A 20,039-nucleotide genomic window follows, 5' to 3' on the forward strand; every position below is an offset into this window, starting at 1 on the left:
CCTATTGCAGAAGGCCCTCCTAAAAAGTTTGTCCCTGTCTTTCTTACAAGCCCCCTTGAAAGACCACAGTAAAGTCTCCCTGGAGCCTTCTCTTCTCCAGGCTCCCTCTGTATCGACATGCATAATAGTATGTCACAGCATGCCTTTTTAATGTTAGCTTCTTTGAAAAGAGACTTGTTACAGGAATACCAGATTAATTTGTTTGGGTAGTAGCAGTCATGGTACCAAAATTGAAGCTGATGGCTACATGTTCTTTGTACTGAGGATGTTCATGGATTTGTGTTTCTGCCCCCTTTAGGGTACTTTCTACAAAGCTTTCCCATTCAGATTTTCCACTGCCAGGTCTGATCATCCAGTTTTGCACACAAAATCTTCGTAGTGAATACAACACATAGCTGATCCTGAATTTGCAAGCTAATCAAAGCCTAAAGCCATTTCCCCTCTCTCTCTTACATGCAAAAACATATTAACACGCATGGTGAGTGAGCGTCGTGCCTTAAACTGCTGATTTGTCTGTGTTCATTCTTCTGCAGGTATTCATAGGCAAGTACATTCATACCAGCGGGCACAAACACAATATTAAAATGTTAAATCTCTAGCAGTGCTTTCATAAAAGCAATCAGTTACATAAGGAAAGGCCATTGTATTCAGTGTCTGTAAAAATAAACACCTATTTGCTGTATCCTGTTTCTGAATAAAGTCCTGTTACATTTAGCAAATGTAATGAAATTCAACAGTCTAATTCTCTGATCAAGAGTATACATACTCTTGAGTCACTTTCTTATACTGGCAATTTTATTTCTCTAACAACTAAACAGCTAGCTTAGGTGATTCATCATGATTCATACTGGAGACAAAAGGACAAGGAATACAAAATACAATAATGTGGTGGTGTTTTTTTCCTGAGTGAAGTAACACAATTTTTTTTATTTTTTCTGTAGAAGCATCACAAGATGTTTAAGACATTATTAGTTAATGCATCCTTTTCTTTAAGAATCATTTACTCTTCTACTCCCAGCTTCTCAAGTGGAGAAGAGCATAAATCACAGTTTTCCTTGACAGTGAAGTTCAGCGTGTTGTGGTAAAAACTGGTGATGCCCTTAAAGCTGTGTCCTTAGTTCTCTGTGGCAATACTAGCCATAGACACTTGCAGGTTTTGTACTGAAGTATTAAGAAAGGGTCTGGTCATTTGTTTTATGAGAGCTGGTTTAGAGTGTGATGTACACGGTGCTTTTTACTCATGACTGCAAAATAAAATGTAGTTGGTTTAGGGGCAAAATGCATGCTGTGGAGGAGGGAGAGCATTTACAGAATATTTGTGTTTAAAAGGGTGGTCTGGTTGGCTTCATTTCCAAATATTGAATGATGTCTTCTCCCTTTATCTCAACTTCCCTATTGAAAAGGTATAGCTGATATTTATAATTGTTTATATAATAGATTAGAAATTATAGATGTTGCACATTACTTGGAATATGAAGTGCTTTGCTGAAAACAAAGAACTCTTTCTAACGGTGAATTTAAACCTTTCCATATTGACACAAGTCCCAGGGTAAGGTATGCACAATGCCTGGATTATATGCATGGAAATTGCAAGTTCTTCAGCTGCACAGGATGTTTGCCTGAGATTTGAAAATTAAGGATATTGATATTTTGAAAAATATCCCAAGTGTACCAAGTTTATATGCTTGGAGAATATTTTTCTGAGGGATCAACCTAATATAATCAGATCTTAAATTAATCCAAATACAGTCAGATACCAATCCTGGACATCAAGGTACTACAATGCCTGTTATCCATTCTAATTAGGGAAGGGTGGATTGGGCAAGAGCCACTGACAAAGCAACCTTGTCCCAAACTGAGACAGACATAAACCATCTTCTCTCACTCATGTTCCTACAGGGAGCTTCTTCTGTTCATTGTTGAAGTTCACCTGGATAGTTGAGGAAATCTGAGAGTTTCTCTGCCACCAACATGTGCCTGTCCATGTATTTTGGATCATTTCGCGTTTTGCTAGATTAGAACACGTTAGTCAGCTAAATGACAGGAGTGCATAGGGATCTATGAACTTCTTTGCCTTTGCTGAAATGTGTCCAATAGCAAATCTCTTTTTCCGTATGAGAGGGAGAATATGTCATATTCAGGCATTTCGTTGAATGTCTTAGTTGTACCTATTTACTTTTCCATTCCTGTTGCTCACCTTTCAGACTCCATCCATAAATAGTTTGAGAAATGGGTTGATGTTCTCCATTCACTATTTCTGGTCTCTCCCTATATCTGTTAGACAAGGAACTTTAGTATTCATTTAATTAGTGTCTTGAACCACTCTGTTGGAGTAATTATCTAAGTCACTAGGATACTGAACACACTGGGGTTTGTACAGTCAACTAAAGGCGAGACAGCTTCTAAAGCTGAGTGGTTTGTTTTGATTAAATTGTCATTTGCAAGATCTAAGGATAGTTGATTTTCTGTCCTTAATAGGCAAAGTGAGGCTTGGTCTTAAAGATAATTTCTGCATCCTGGAAGTGGTTTTGCTGACTGATGTTACTTTTTACTTTATAACACGTTCAGACTACGCTTTCTCTTGCTATGTGCTTGTAAAAATTAACACAGGTCTATGCGCACACTGGGAAAGGAGGGCATGCTCTTCAGCTGCCCTGCAGGTGGGAACAGACAGCGCATTCACAGTGCTCCAGCTCACCTATCACATTCTTCTTTCTGGACTGCAGACAGGGAAATACTGAAATCACACTGTGCTCCAGAGTGCTGTGGGCTGTTATTCTTTCAGTGTCTGTAGGATTACAAACAAAGTAACAGTTAAAATTCCAAATTTATAAAGTTTTGAAAATATCGACTGGATTAGAATATATGTTTGGATATCAAAGTGTTAGTTGGTTCATTGCCGTATGATTTAAGTGATTAAGAGGAAGAATTTCACATCCCCTGTACAACTGTTGTTAACCTCTAGAATTCTAAAAGTTGAACAAAATTCAATTAAACTCTGCATATCACAATCTTCTATGCAGCAGTCATTATGGAATTCAAGCACAAGCTTTCAAACTTGAGAGCAATAGCATCAAATGGCATTGAATAAATTCTGTCTCAGGAGGAAATGTTATAGTTACTGATTTATAACCATTGCTTCCTGCATGCCTGTTTTTCCAATGGTGGCTTTCAAGTTGTGCCCAAAATCATTCTTCATAGTTTATTAGATCCTAAAACATCAGAGCCCAAATTGATCTTCTTTGAAAAATAATCAGAGCTTATGCACAATGATCTGTCGCTTTCCTTGATCTATTACGCAATTCTCACAAGGGAAAAGAGGCTCAGGTTTTAATTGGACTATTAATTTTGACTTGTAGGCAAGTGTAATAAGTGGTGTTCTTTGAATCACTGGCAACTGTCTTGCTCTTACTGTTTCTAGGTGAAGAAGTAGACATTCCTCAGTTGCTTACAGTGGCATCACATCTGAGGGACACTGCAGAATTGTTCCAATCAGATGAGATGCGCCCAGCTAATGACCCCAAGGAGCGAGCTCCTATCAGAGTCAGGATGCTCAATGATGTGCTACAAAGCTTGGAGAAAAGCTTCCTGGTTCATCAAGTTCCTCCAGGACTTTACAGGTATGATCAACACATTCCTCTTTTGAGCTACAATAGTAATCTTGCATTATTGTGTTTTGAAAACTGTTATGCTCTTCACAAAAAAAAAAAATCTCATTGAGTATCCAAGAGTAAAGCTTTTTTTTCCTATCTCATCATTTCTGCAGAAAAAAAATTAATTAATTACAATACAAGAGGTCGTTAGAATGCAGCATTGTAGGATTTCTGTTATGACATCACTGCTAACAAGATGTACAGCGTGATGGCTACTCAGGCAGCATGACAGCTACTTGTGTTAGACGGTACAGTGAGCTTTCAGAAGAAGAAAATACTTTGAAATCTAATACTGCTTGACAAACTCCTATATTTTATTTAAAACTTTTTACAGTTCATTGAAGATTCAGAATTATACAAGATACTGTGTAGCATTATTTAGCATATTTAATTATATAGCAGTGCTCTTGGGTGCGTTTCAACCAGTCGAAGGCAGTACAGTGGAGTGAGTAAGAGGGCCTTAGTCAGTCGCCATTCATAACATCGTGTCTCTGGTTAGAATTATTCTCCAATATGTATTCAGCTGCACTACCCAGGTTGATTGTAAGATGTCATAATCATTCCATCTTTCACTTTCTAAGAAAGAAGTCTACAGGTCTATATTTCTAACCATAGATTCCTCTACCAAAAAAACCTAATGGCAATCAGTAGCTTAAGAAAAGTTCGAAGAGCAAGAATTGGCCAAGCCTGTCTGAGTAATGCCTGGCCTGCTGGCTGTTCAGGAGAAGTTATGAAGTGTGTGCACGTGCTTCAGTACAAACTGTCCAAAGCACTGTATTACAGCCCATCAAAGTGGTGTTCCATAGCTCAGCCCCAGGGATATGTTTGGAATGCCCTGGGCTATAGGGTGAGGGCATATGTGCGCTGTTTGACTTCACCAGACCTACTGGGATTATTTTGAAGGACTCTGGCTGAAGATAACCAATGGCTCATCAATACTGCCCATTAGGAGGTTTCCCAAGTCAAACCATCCCTAAAGCCATACCCAGATTTTACTTTAGGGGAAACTACTTGGCATACTCAAAAAAGAGAGCTCAGAAGTGGACTGACATACAGGCACAGGAGACTGACAGGGGCCAGGACACAGAAGTGAATGAGGTGTCTGTGTTATTTAGTAATATAAATATACTTGCCACGAGAACCAACTAAAGTAATAAGACAGTACTTTGATGCAGTTGATGAGAAAAATTGTCAAATGCCTTGTGCAAGTGATTGTTTCAAGTGGGCACAAAACAGACAGATGGTAGAGACATACTTTGGAAGAAAAGCAGAAAGCTACAGCATCAGGAGGAAGAGATGCTTCCATATTGGCATAAACCAAATGTGGTCATCTTTTAACAAGAACAAAAGAAAGAAAAAAGAAAAAGAAAGATAATTGTGCTGAACTGAACAGTGTTAGTGAGTAAAATCCCTACAGCTATAATAAAGAAAATAAAATAATGATATTTGGGGAGGGACTAATTTGCTTCATTCCTGCTGTGACTGGACTTATAAAGAAATAAACCGAAATGTGATTAAATAAAATCTAATATTCCAGGTTTAGCACTGCTGTCTTTCTTTTCTGAGCTGGTATAGTGTTGCAAAGGAGCCATAAAACTGCTTAATGTAATGTATTGTGTCTGTGTTGCATCGCAACAGCACTCTGTTGAATCTGGCCCTGTCCTTATTTGTAGAAACAAATTATGCCAAAACTTAGGATTCCAGTAAGAGGGGGTTTTGAGGTCTCCTAATATTTAAATTCTTGCAGTGCTTGCAGTATTAAGTTTCTTATTCATCAAGATGTAATTGCTACATACGCAGGTATGATGTGAATTGAATTTTTCACCTTCCTGCTCTCAGCACTACTTCAGCGCAGAGCACGGGATTCACAGTGGTAAAGTAGATAGCATGGAAGGGAAAATTTTGTAATGTTTCCCCTCCTTATTTCATTAGGTTTGATACAGGATTTAACAGTGGCTGATAAGGTTACTTCAGAGTTTGTGGGGAAACATTGGATTTGACGTTACTCTGAACTATTTTACCTGACATAATCTGAAGTATGTAACAGTAAGGTGTGTCAACATTTAGATACTTACTTAAAAACAACGCATTCTTGTACCGTGCCAAGGTGTGTAATTGTAGTGTAGACTTACCTTTAAGGCAAACAGAGTCAAAGACAGTGGTAATGTCTGATTTCCTTTCCTGCCATTAAAAATTTGCAATACATTTTCTTTTTTTTAAAAAACTACCTAACATTATACATTTATTTGGGTTATTGTTCACTTTTAGGGTTTAAAAGTCCCTCTATTATTTGATGCAGTTATATGAATCTGTTTTGTGTTCTGAAGCTTTAGTTTTATCACAGGAACACTAGAAGTACTTGAAAAAAAATGATGTTGTTGGTTTGGGGGTTTGGGATTTTTTTTTGCTTGTAAAACTTAAGCTTTTTATTTTGTAATTTGGTAAAGAAAACAAACGAAAAAATCAGTCTCACAGCCAGGACCTTCTATGCCATGTTTCATCCCAGTCAGAAGATTGATGGGCAAGTTATAAACCCCTGAAATAGTGGTTTATAATGGAAATGCTGGCAGCCCTTTAACTATAGCAGCGCAAGCAGTGCAGCAATAAATACTATGCTTCATCTGTAAACAGAAATTTAGGATGCAGTTTGCAGCCTTGACCTTCAGGCTCCAACTGTGTTTAGATCATTAAGATTCCATAAATACTGTAATTTACAGCCTTCTGAAGGAAGAATTTGTGTGCACAGTAAAGCACGTATTCTTCATGAAAAAATGATTGCTTCCTGTATACCCATTTGGACTTATATTCTCAACCTCAATCAAAGTACTTGACAAATCTGCTGAAGTTTAGGCATCATTTTTAGGCTTGTGTTTGTCCTAATTCACAGCTATCTAGATCCGTATCATGTTTTCTCTTCTAGAACTTGACTTAAAAAGGAAGGTGGATTTTTTTGCATTGTCGCAGGAGGTGGATTGCAACCTACTTGTGCTTGCCCACTACAGGGAAACTAATATATCTTTTCTATGTCTTTATGTCTGGTTTGTACGCGCGTTGCCACAGCTGCAGTCCCTTACTGTATATAGGTACTTAAAAAAAAATAGATGCCTCATTCCAGTCAATGTCATAGGGCAACATTTGGGCATAATTGATGCATTATTTTTCTATAATAAGCAATAAAATTATTCAAAGTTACTAACAGAATTCAAATTACTTCAATTTTGGGCAATTATATATATATATATATATATATATATATATATTTTCAGAATATCCTGAATAAAGTTAAGTAATGTTGACTGTCATTGGCAGGTTGTTCAATCCAGTGTAAGTAAACACTGTAGTTTAGATGATTATCCTTCTTACCTGAACTTCATGACATTGCACTGAAAATTCGGCAATAGCATACTTTCCCCATGATATTCTATTTCCAACTGTGCTGGAAATATACAAGTACAGCTGTCATCAGGGCATTTTAGTCTTATCCAGAAATTTAGGCAGAATGAAAAATAATAGGTTGAGAAACATTATCCTTCTTTGCAGAGGTTACCCTGGGGCTTGATTTGGGGTTAGGACAAAATCTCTTGAGTTTTATTGTACCTGAAGAATTCCTGTGATTCCCGGTAGTTACCCCAGGCAGACTCTCTATTTCCAATAAAAAAATGCCTAGGAACAAAATAGGATAGCTACTGTTTTTTCTTCTCATAACATAATCCTTATCATAATATTGATAATTTTGTGGGTTACATGTTGTCATTATTTTAATGGAATAAGCAGTAGAAATTTTTATGTTTATTTCTTTCCTCTAGCCGTTTCTTGCTTTCCACTCTTAGAATATAGACTTGTGCTGAACATTTATGTATATATTCTGATGGTCATATTTTGCTACTAGTAATAATAACCATAGATTATGCTTAGCACGTATGAAGCTAAAGGTAAGAACAGAGGTTCAATCACTTTAGGCACTGTGCATAGATCGGGGCGGGGGTGGGGCAGGTGGAATCTCGAGCATATTGTCCTCTCAATCAGATGGTCAGCCTCAGCAGAGATGTAAGAGGAATCTATAAATGCTCATATATAGTAAGAAAACCCCAAATTCTACCGTCATCAGCATTCAGCAAGGTACATGTAGTTGACTGCAAGGGGCAGAAGATACTTTATCTCTGTAAGGAAGGGTGCTTCAGCCATAAGTATACATAGATTAAAACAAAGACCTGGGGCAGTTTCCCTACAGTGAAAGCAGCTTGTCTGATAAGGTCAAGGAAGTACTGGCTGACACCTGTTGTGATACTGAGTAACCAAATCTCTACATGGCTTATGAGAGAGAGCAAAATTAATTTCCCTAAATGATTGTTTGTAAGGTAGATAATAGGGCAAATCCAATGCGGAGCAATGTGTCTCCTCTTTCCTGAACATCTTTGTCTTTTGTGCATCAGCTAATCCCTAAAACTCTCAGACTCTAGAATCTACTGTCGTGCTTTTGCATGCTTTTCCCTCTACGAAAATACCTACCAAAACAGTGACATGGACAGTATCATGGATAACAAGACAGCAAGTATCTTCCTGGTGTTTATAAATATTGACCTTAAATCTTATGTCTGCCTAGGCTGGGTAAGACCGTTCCCCATGTTCCTTGTCTGTTTTATTTCTTATATTTGCAGATCTTCACAGCTTCTAATAACCTAATGTATCTGCCAAGTCTGTGTGCGCACTCCTTTACGTATTCACACAGGGAATTTGTGTCTTTGTTGAAAGGTGTAGCACTGCAGTGGCATTGGAACAATGAATAATAATATTGCAAAGAAATGAGATGATCAAGAAAACTTCATGCAGTATCAGGCAGAGGGCACTCACTCAGTGCAGTAACATATCCTTTCATACTGAACATTTTTGATTTCCTCGGGTCCATGTCTAAACTTCATATTTGATGGATGCTGTTGATACTGGATGGATCCAGTATGCAGGGTTTCCTAGAATACCGTGTAATGCTCCTACCTAGATTTCCAAATCTTGAGTCACTAAAAACAGAGTTTGTGTCTTTGATCTTTTAAAAGTAAAGTCCAAAAAAGACACACAAGGGCTCAGGCTGTCATTTTGGCTCCAGTTAGACCATCATTAGATGTTAATAAGCTTAAGGATCAGTTATGTCATGACTGGCAGTTCTTTTAACAATTTTGTAAAAGAATCAAAGTCAACTTGTGTAAAATTTTTCATTTAAGAGTTTCATCTTAGGTTGCCAAGTGTAACCTGTCCAGTAAGGTTGTATGCATCTGTCATCGCTATTTATGGAACTGTTGCGAGGGTCATTGTACTTGTCTAGTAGATGTAATTGAGTGAATTGAATAATAAGTAGGTGAAAAAGTGAGGATTTTGAAAACAATCTGTGTTTTCAGGGAAGACCTCCAGCAGTTTTTATTGCTCATTTGTACAAGTTAAACTTCTTCCTTTTTCTTCTTTTTGCCATGGATACCCAAGTGTGACATTAACACTTCATTGAGCTAAAAAATTACAACAAATCAGTACATTATAATGAATAAAATACTTGCAATAAGCAAGGATAGATTGTGCACCGTAAATTTGCCATAATGAAATGAAAGAACAATCAAAAGATGTTTTTACCACCACACAAGAGAGTAATTTGCATTGTTCTAATCTCATGCCACTCAAGTGTTTGTTGTTCACCAGAACATAAGTTTTCCTTTCAGATTGAGATTTGTTGTATACGTTCCTGACATATGTACAGAGTCTACTGGACTTATTTCTTTTTTGCTGATAAACTGCAGCAGATTCTCAGGTGTGAAAATTCACATGACCTAAGACTCAAGTTTCTAGAGAGACACTTAGTAGGAAAGGTGAAGTCTGTATTAAATCTCCATGTGTAAACAAACTGGATTCATCCTGGGATTTATAGAGGACAAGCATTAAAGATGCAAATATCCTGCTAATCTTAAAAACTAATGTCGGTAAACATGTAGTGCAATGTCATCTGAAAAAGAAAAAAAACTAGCCCAGAGTTTATACAGAAGATAAGAATTCTGTCTCATTTTATAAACTCTTTGCAGATTTGGTTTTTCAGTTTGAAGTCTTCATTTGTGGCTTCAGGTAGAAAATATTCCTGTATACTTTGTTGTAATGTTGAAGACATTTTTGACTGCCCTGAACCAAACACGTGGAATTCATATTTTTTTCCTGCATGGCATTATGTGGAGCAGAGAGTGAACTGTTATGGTGCTGATGATCCTTAGTGTGGGAAATACTGCAACAGTTCATGTTGTACTGGCAGCAGTAGATAATGGTCTGTCTTGTATTATCTGCCACGTGCAATTTGTAAATACAATACCAGAATGATGTTGAAGAAAGAATTGTGTACTGTTTTTAGAACAGCGCACCTCAGATTTTGCCATTCTGTCAGAATAAATGAATTTTCATCTTACTGCACAGCTGTGATTTTTCATCTGACATTTTACCCTAATATCTTGGATCTTTCAAAATTTTCATCTCTTTTTCATCTATAATTGTTCCACACCTTATAAAGGTAGTTATGATTAGTGGTATTACTTACTTCACTTTCCAGTCCTTCACTGGTGTTTCTTGGCTCTGCAGTTCTTGTTCAGATCCCTTTTCTCTGATACATGTTTGTCCAAGTGTATTTTTTACACCTAAGATGTCATCCCATTTTCTTCTACCTTCTTCCTTCAAACTCCGTAGTGTTTACGCACTGTAGTTGTAGTTTATGCACTTACAAGTTAGACGTGACGAAGTCAAATATTCAGGATAGAAGTGACACGCAGTTTCAGTAAGACTTGCTTCATTTTAGCTCACTTCATAACTACTAATGGCAAAAAAAAAATAATCACAGGAAATATTCCAAGGATAGTTTTATGTTCTTCCCAAGAATGTGGGAAGGCAAAAAGAAGTTTTCATCAGATAGGTGAACAGTGGCAGCTGTGCACTGCCAGAAGATCTGAGATGCTGCTAACTGCATGGTAAATCTTTAATTAATTCTTGCTTGGAAGATGAATTTTCTCCCAGCCTTTGGTAGCAGACATTGAATGAAAGGATTAGGTTCTTGGTTTATATGCTTATCTAAATAGATGTCTTGTGTCTGGTGCCCAGGATTCATAAAAAGTGGTGACAATTGTGAGTTGGTATCCAGAGTTTTTACAGCATAGTTAGAAGTGGGTTTTATGAGAAAACTGGATAGATTGAGTCACCTCTGCAGGTTACTCTTGATTAGAAAAAAAATTATAAGACACTAATTGCAGTTCTTAACTGCCAGGTTATTTTTTCTAATCCTAAAACCAAAGCCAAACCAGTTAGTTAATGGCATGACAAGGAATGATGTGAATTTAATTAGGCTGGTACAAACTAAGAAATATTTCCAACCAAATCCTGAACACTAGGCTCACTAGATATAGCTATTGCTATCCTGAAAAAAAGTGCAATAACATGTTTGGTGCACTAATTTCAATTTAAAATAGTGATTTGAGTCAAATTCATGCATCCAAATCACTAGCAGAATCTGGAGTAACAACCTTGGTATAAGGTGGACTGAAAGTATTTTATTCACTGTATCCCTTTTAAACATTGTAACCAACTGTTACATGGGGGTATAGCATGGGTGGGAGGACAAAAGGAACTTTCTTCTGTCTTGAGCAGCTACCAGAAGCCAGACATAATTAAGATCACTTCCTGTTCACTCAGATGGTGCAGATACTCAAAATGGGATTTGAGGGACTGGGAAGAAGATACAGTCATGAATCCGCTCATTCAGTGGATCCACATAATGTTGCATTGAAATTAAGCTCTAACTCTAAATAGCACAGAAGCTTTCCCCAGGATACCTTTTGCTACCAGTGCAGCTCCCCAGAACAGGCATAGTTAGGAAAGTGTAGGAACTGTTTAATTCATGATGGACCTGTAGGAACAATATTCTAGCAGCAGGAGCATTCTCTGTGTGCTGAGCAACTTTGGGAAGTGTTCTGGCCCCTCTGGGGTGATTGAGCTGCACTGTGGTTGTTTATTCTCTAGGCCAGATAGTTAGAATTTCATCCACTGGGATATTGACTCTTTTAACATTCATCCGTGTGTGGAGCAGCACATTTATCCTAGCATACATCAGCAGTAACTACTAGCTTGATAATGCTCTTACAAATTCCTGCTTTGTTTATTATTTTTCTCATGACTAATAATCATGCTGAATTATGCCCTTTCTTAATATTGAGAAGGTGCAATAAAGTGACTGTAACTCACTCTCAAAACACCTGATCCATCCAAGTGGCACTTCAAATGGTTTTTCCTTTGGAATCACCAGTACATGTAATGACCATGAAGTAATGACTGTATTTGTTGTCTTGGAATTTTTTACTATTTAAAGAGCATTTGCTGCATAAATACTACTGAATTAGCCATCTGCAGAGATATAATTACAGTAGACATTAAATCTTATTTAAACAGGGAACACGAAAATCTTGTCATTACACCTGCAAAAGCAGAAAACCACTATAATTAGAGATTATGCCATGGCTGGAAACCAGCTTTCTCACTTCCCTGATATGAATGGTAAACCTGGGTGTACATACATTAATTTATTATTGTCTGTACCTGTATGTACTTCTCATGGATTTCTTCCATCTTTGTAATTAGATTGATTCGTACACTTACAGAGTTCTGTCTGTAGTATGCATCAGACCCATTTTGGTTTTGATATAGTACATATTATTGTGTATATTGTAACATAACACCGCATTGGTGGTCCTGAAGATGAAGAGTTTATCCAGGACATACAATTTCTCATGCTTTCCGTGAATGTGCATGATCTTGACCTTGCAGAGAACTTGGGGGGTTGAGGGGATAATGACATTTATTTGAATATGTGGACTTATTAGACATTTTAGCCCATTTCACAGCAGCTGTTTGGGTAACTGTAAAACCTTTTCACAGAAGGCTGTTGCAGAGCTGTCATGCCAAGGCCTAGCAAGTCTTCAGATTAGGATACAGTTCTATTCAGTTTTCCTTCCTGGCAGATCTTGCTCAGGTCTGTGCTTATGGTGCTAAATAGACCAAGAATATGTAGTGACAGAGAGGAACAGCCTGTAATCTCAGAAAGTTATACAAAGTACTAGATTTTGAATGTATTAAATATGACAGAAACTTCATATTTTATACATTATTGCATTTTTCTTATAAATAGTAGGGTCGATAACATTTTTTAAATCCAAGAAATATATGGTTCCACATTTTTTGTCATGACAGATGTGAACCATTCATCTATGTTTGCAATATTAATCAAGAACATTTCTTGAATATAGTACAAAAATAAGTGGAATAAATTGAAAAAATAGTTAGTATGTGATACTCCCCTCACTAACATATTACCCAGGCAAGAGGGTTTAGAAGTTTGGTGATGAGATCATTAACAAGCAAATTACATTAACCAGGATTTTAAAAAGTGTTAATTTTGTGTGTATTCATGCCATTGAAGGTAATAAAAATACAACTTTAGGCATTTCTTTAAAGAACATATTATGACATAATTAATTTTTTATCCATAATTAACTCTTATGATAATGACCTTTCAGATTTTGGCTGTGATTATAATGGTCTTGAAACAAGCCTCATGGTATGAAGTTACTTAAGGTGATAAACCTACACAGGATCGGAATGAGAGATCAAGGTCAAGCCAATTTACTGCATCAAAGAGTAGACACTGCTTGCTGCTTTGTTTAGAAACGGTATTCCTTCTTAGGAATCGGATGTTTTATATGATTTCTAAATAAAAATCCCTATGAAGCTTTCAGAACATCATCTGTGAGCCATTTGGAAATAATACTTTTATTAATTTACTTCCCTCCAGTCCTTCAAAATAGTAGCACATCTGCTTTGACTTTGAGTATTTCAGACTGAGACATCCTTAAAAGAAAAATAATTTCCTCCAGATCATTCAGCATAAGCATGTTTCTTTCGTTTGAAAAATAAGTGTAGCATAAACCAATCAAGGAACAACATGCTGGCATTTGTTACCAACAGCTATGTTATTTGAAATAAAGTATATTTCATACCAGTTACTGCCAGTAAATAACATTTTAAAGTATAGTTATATTATTTTTGTTTAATGCATCATCACTCTTAAGTATAGATGCAAGTCTGTGTTCTAAGAAATTACAGAATAAATATTGAAGGGTTTTCAAGGAACTTTTACATTTCTGTGGAGTATATATCATTCGTCCGCTGCATATAGGGTTTGAAAGCTCTATGGCAAAGAGTCTGATAGTGTGTTTTGTGGCTTCTTCAGGAATTGCTGGATAAAGTTGCTTAATTAATTTCTATAAAGCCCTGGAGAAAATCATGCCTAATTAATTAGAGGACTGCCCTTTAGCAGTGATAAATAATTGCTTGCAACTTCTGAAGAACAAATGCATCCTAATTTTTCTTTTCTGTTCCACTTCTGTTCTGTGAAGTCATTCTGTACCGTTGAAGCTATAGGATTGATTCTTCTTACTTACTAATCTTACTTACTCCAAACTAAGGAAAAAATAAGTTTCCTAAACTCAGCAAATTTTCAGCAGGGGAAGAACTGTGATTACAAGGTAATGCTGATCTTCAGCCTGTGCAAACAGGTATTTTATTGAAGTCTGATTTTACTCAAACTCTGTCTTCAAACTAGTCAGACTTCTTAGCTCCGTTGTTCTTCTTTGAGACAGTTCTAGAACATCAGCCCTCTTCTGATTAGCAGCTTTGCATCAAGCTTCCACCTCCCGTTTGTTCATGTTTATTCTATATTATACTAGAAGCTGTTTTGCTACCGTAAGCCACAAGCATGTAAGAAATCACAGGAAGAAATGAGGTAATTATTTTTTATTTAATTAAAGTGAAGAACTTTAGCTACAGGTTGCCATAGATACAGTATCCAGTTTGAAATCTTTTCCAAGCCATCACAGACCAATGCATATTATCAGGAAATCAAGATTAACATTGGTAGCTTTATTTTTTGCCAGTCTTTTCTGTTGCCAGTAGTTATTCAACTATCAAAAGAACTTCAAAACAGAAGTGAAGGTGAATGTTTTCTATGAATGTTGAGTTTTGGTCATATAAAAAAAATCCCCAAGCAACCTTTACTTCGCTTGATTTCTTCAAAAGATTTTTGATTTTCTTGTTAGGGTTCTGAATGCTGGTACATGCAATTTGGAATTTAGTAGATTAATCTGTAATGATCACCAAGATAGGTTTAAAGGCTGGAAGGTCTGTAGTTAAGGTTGGGATGAGTGTTTATAGTCGGGTCTGACAGGGTCATCCATTTAGGTAAAGATTTTCAGGGGGTGATGAGAGCAAGCTGCTCCCTTAAAGGACGGAGAGCCAAGCATGATACCATGGCAGGAGGGCGGTGGCCTCTCCAGCCAGACCTATAGCGCCCAAGAGGAGCAAGCAGGAGACGCCTGGGACTGGCAGGTCAGGCTGATCGGGCACAGTAAGATCTATCGGTGCACGCAAGGCCTTGACAAAGGTTTAAGGGTGGCAAGGGGCATCAAGCTGAAATTTATGCTAGAGTTAGGGTTAGGCTCTAGTGATAATCTGGTAAGAGATCAGTGTGGTTTAGGACAATGCATATGTTACCTGTAAAAAAGTACTGTAATCAAAGATAACTGTAGGGAAATAAAAGATAATGTATCTTGTAACCAGCTATCACTCCAGTTTGGCTTCTCTTTGTTCTTTTGTTTACTTGGTAGGCAATCAAGCCAAACCAAGCCTCAAGACACTTCACAAAGCTACCAAAATCAGGATTTATTTTTTTAACAAGCCCTATTCTAAATTGGCCTCTCAAAAGTGAATTCAGACCTGGAATAATTACCTCCTTGTAGTCCAGTGTCCCAACAGGATTTTGTTAAATGCAGACTTCCCATAACCTCCATTTGACATAATTGACTCAGTTAGAGGTGTCCTAACTCCTGTCGCTTATGCAAGATAAATTTCTATCTGGCAGGGACAGAGTTTATCTGGTTTACCACTGCCACATAATGATGCCTTTGAAATGCCTTTCAGTTGGTTAGACTTTATTTAGATTTGATATCCAGATTACCTGTAGTTTATAAACTGCTGGTACCATGGAAATACATATCTTCCTGGCATGATTTAAGTATATCACTTTCTGTAATATATACCAGTAGAACAATTTGCACTCCTAAAAAAAAGAGCACTAAGTGAAGGCAGTTGATGACTCAAAGAAAAGATAGAATGTATAGCAAAAAAAAAAAATTAGGAACAACATAGTACAAATAAAGATCCTTAAACATAACATGCTGAGTTAGTGGGAACTTAGGACAGTGAAGGAATAAAGTGGCATTTACAGCAAAATTGTCCTTAACCATACCCTCATCTGCCCTGGTCACATGCATGTTGTTCAGTCACACAGCCCCAGAACCAGTGTCTTTCACTGTTTGATCCAGCAAGAAATGAGATTTGTAGAAAAAAAAAATTTCCTCTGGATCAGCTATAGTAACATGTAATGACAGTTCACCAGTGTGTAAATTTTGTCCTGATAAAAGTTTGTATTACATGGCTAGCAGCTATAATTTTGTAATTATAAACCTTCTGCTGCAATAGTGCTGTGAAATAAAATAGGTAAGATAAAATAACTATGTGGGTGTCAAAAAAGTTTAAAAAATAAAAGAAGAGGAAAGGAGAAGCACTGTTGGAGATCAAAAGGATAAGGGACCCAGAGGAAGAAGGGAAGCTTTCTGTACCTTCATCATAAAATTTTCTGAGGTACAAACTAGTGTAAAATAACTAGAATAAGTGAGCTCATGCACTTTCCAAGGAAGAAGAATTTGTAGCATTTTTATGTCCTGCAATAAATAAACACCCTGTGTAACTGGAAGTCCCAAGATGTAAATATTATTTGAATGCATTTATTTATTTACCAAGTTAATAATATTTTGTGGTTTACAAACATGAATGAAAACAACCTCGTAGATATAAGAAAAGTGCATTCAAAACTGAATATAATCAAGAGAAAGGGAATTGCAGAGAATCCCAGTTGTGGTGTGCTTTTTTTCTCGGAGATTACAAGAGAAAATGATTCAGGTATTTATAAAATTGAATTGGTGAGAATGCTGAAACATCTCTAGTCACAGCACATTGTGTTATAACTGGAATAGGCAGAGGCTGCCCATAGCATTTATCTGTAAGCAGTTCTAATGTAATTCCACAGAGAAAACTTGCACTCATTTCATGTGGGACTGTATACTTGCCATTATGTCTTAATGCTTTAATAATTACTTTTCAAAATCTCAAAAAACGCTCTTAAATTGGAAGCTATTTCTAAGTACCTGAATAATTCAGCTCGTGTTGTACATTACCTATGCACAGGCTTTTCTTGTAAGCTAAAAAATCCTTTTTTGTGACAAGAATAACGTAGTAATTTAGTTTTATCTTGTACTGTCCAGTTGTTCTGGACAGTTCTCCAAAATAGCTTGAAGTTGTGTTAAAGTCAATATACTTTTAGTGTGATCTGTCATTCAAGAATTTGTCAAATTCGTTTTGGTCTGGCGGGGGTGACATTACATCCTTATCTGTGGCAGTGTAAAACAGTATTTAACTCTAATGGCGTTATTTCAATCAATAATGCTTATGTTCCTAGGCCTGCAAAGAACTTATAAAAGTTATAGAAGAGTTTCTTTCAGAATTCAGTTTTATAGATTCTTTGCTTTGGTTTGCTAAGACTGATTCTTTTGTTTGGAGGCATTTGAGCTCTTTCAGTGGTACTGCCTGAAGTTACTAATTAGGTTTCCTACTTCAGTGTTACACTTTTCAGGTCACTGTGATGTGTCATTGAAATAAGCCCATTAAAATGAATGATGTGTGTTGTAATTTCATTAGTATCATCAATAATGTATCGCACTTTTCTGTTTAGGAGTCTTGGGGTTTTTTGTGTGGGTCATGCTGACTCTGTGAATTATATTTATAAGGTCGAAATAGTTAAAGATGAAGGTAGATACTTAAGCAATTAGGCTAGAGGATGGAATTGGTTTTTTAGAGGTGTAGGCCGCAAAACCAATTTGTATTAAGGAATGTTTAAGTAATTGAATTTCACAGTAGAAATTAAAGTGTCTAAGTATCATTATACGTGTTGTGGTCACATAGTGCTGCCTTGTGCCAATGAAATGTCTGTGTTTTATTTTTTAGCCCATGTGTAATCTTTAATGAAAACACTTTTCTGACTTGTAAAGGCTTGGAAGTAATAAACTGGACGAACCCTTTTTTCTTTTTTTTTTCATTTCATGAAGCTTGGACAGAGATAAGTAAAATTGCATAAATTGACTCTCATGAACATGCATAAAGAGAGAAATCATTTTATTCAACAAAGGGGTGGCATGGCTTGCCAAGAAAAGATAAGTAATTGGAAAATACAAGATCCTGGTGGGAATTTCTAGCAGAAAATCTGAAAAAACAGGTGCCATATAATGTTACTTATTTGCATACATAAAAATAAAAAATAAGTTCTGTCATACTATGCAATCAGCTATGCCAAAGTCATACTACTATTGCAAAAGTTAAGATACTTTTGTAAATTATGACAGTAGACTGCTTGTCTCATTCATCAAACGACTAAGGTTTTCTCATTAGGCACTGATTTATACCATAGTCAGGCAGGATGGGCTAGGAATACTTGTATTTTACAGTGGATGACCTGCCTGTGGATTATCTGTGGAATCACCTGTGATTCCAAAATCGCAGCAGTAGAGGTAAACTGCATTAATATCTTTGTATGTTAAGGTAAACCATCTTTTTAGCTTCTGTGCCTTGTTTAGAGCACAATTGAAGATGGTGTAAGAGAAGATCTGTTCCTATTCAACACATTTTCTCAGCAGTCCCCAAATGTTCCAGTCTTCAGGTCAACCTCTCTTTAGAGTCTGGTCTCTATCAGTCTTAAGTTAGTGTTGCTCTGCTGATGGTTATTGTCTTATGACATGTTTATTAGTTGACATTACTCCCAGTAAATGAATAGAGGGATCCTAAAATAGATCAAGATGCCAGTGTTGTAGGCATTCAAAGCAGATTCAAAGCTCAGTCAAACTCTCCCAGCCACCAGGAACCAGACAGGATTGTGACATGCCTTCTTAGAGAAAAGAGTAATGTGATAATCTCTGTGATTGCCCCTCCTCTTCAATGGCTTTGAGGGGTGCGAACAGGCTTCTGTCTGCCTGGGAACTATTGAGGACAGATCTTCAAATGCCTGGGTCTGCTCTCACTGATCTCAGCAGCAGGCCCTGAATTGATTTCAGAGGGAGCAAACCCAATCCCTGCTTTTAAAACCACAGTATTGCCCGTAGCACAGCCTATCCTTAAAACCCACCCAACCAAGAATTTATCTGGTTCTCAATATACAAAGTTTTTGTTTCCTATATCACAGAGACACTTCAGGGACAGTCTATACTATATACTTCAGTCACCTTTGAATGTAAGCTGTGTCATAGTCTCAAGGAACAGTGGCATCAGCTCAGAACTGAGGAAGCAGGCGGTTGGCCTCTGGTTGCCACAGTGTAAGCGAAAGGTGTTATTGGCACATCGGCCTGTTACTGGCCTCTTGATGGAGGTTTCTGTCACCGCTGAGCTATTCCTGCAAGTGCTCCTAACCTGTTTCAGTCTAAATGATCTAGGTCAATGATGACCTACTGTTTAAACTATGTAAGCTATCCTACTGCAGTGTTGGATTCTAACTCTTTCCCTCATCTGTTTAAAACTACTGTGTATTGCATTACAGAACACTTGAAATGGCTGTCAGGGATAAAAAGCCTCCCGTTCCTCTTGCACATCCCTGGGTTTGGATGTATACTCAATATAGGAAGGTAAAAACAATAAGACTGGAAAATTGTGTTGTGAGGATAGGAATTGTTTAATATCTTTGAAAAATATTGCCCCTCATTCAAGGCATTTTTTTGAACTGGAAGACATGGCAGAAGGTTGTAGATGTTCTGTGTTGTCATTTATTGGGCTCCTTCCTCCTTGTCGACTGGCAATTAAATGATTCATATATAAGATATACTTTTGTGGTCATCTGTCTTGTAGGTACTTGGCAGTTTTATTACTGATTTGGTGTTGCCATCGGGCCTGTCATGCAGTTAGGTTACTAACAGAGTATCTCAGTTGTCTGGCTTTCTTGCTGGTTTCATTCTGTGAAACAATTTCTCCCCTGCCTTGAACACCTGCCTTGAATTTAAGGAAAAGGTCCTGCACCAAATCATGTGTAGCTTTCCTGTTTCAAATTTCACTCACTTCTGTTTACAATCAATGGAACTCCTGGGCGGAGATTTATGATATTTACATGGTTTTCTAATTAGGATAATGATTACACCTGTTTTTAGATAATATTTATAGCCTGCTTCAAAATGT

At 37.0% G+C, this 20,039-nt stretch overlaps 1 protein-coding gene across 5 annotated transcripts in view; it reads left to right on the forward strand.

Moving 5' to 3' along the window:
* The window catches only part of NAALADL2 (N-acetylated alpha-linked acidic dipeptidase like 2), a 497,171-nt gene that overhangs the window by 451,648 nt on the left and 25,484 nt on the right, over positions 1 to 20,039 (forward strand). For all 5 annotated transcript variants that reach the window (XM_080409532.1, XM_080409535.1, XM_080409533.1 and 2 more), the window contains one exon: positions 3,422 to 3,620. In XM_080409532.1, the coding sequence (XP_080265658.1) occupies positions 3,422 to 3,620 (199 nt within the window). The remainder of the gene's footprint in view (positions 1 to 3,421; positions 3,621 to 20,039) is intronic.

This window comes from Falco punctatus (genome assembly GCF_963210335.1).
Source record: "Falco punctatus genome assembly, chromosome: 13".
NCBI classification, from domain to species: domain Eukaryota; kingdom Metazoa; phylum Chordata; class Aves; order Falconiformes; family Falconidae; genus Falco; species Falco punctatus.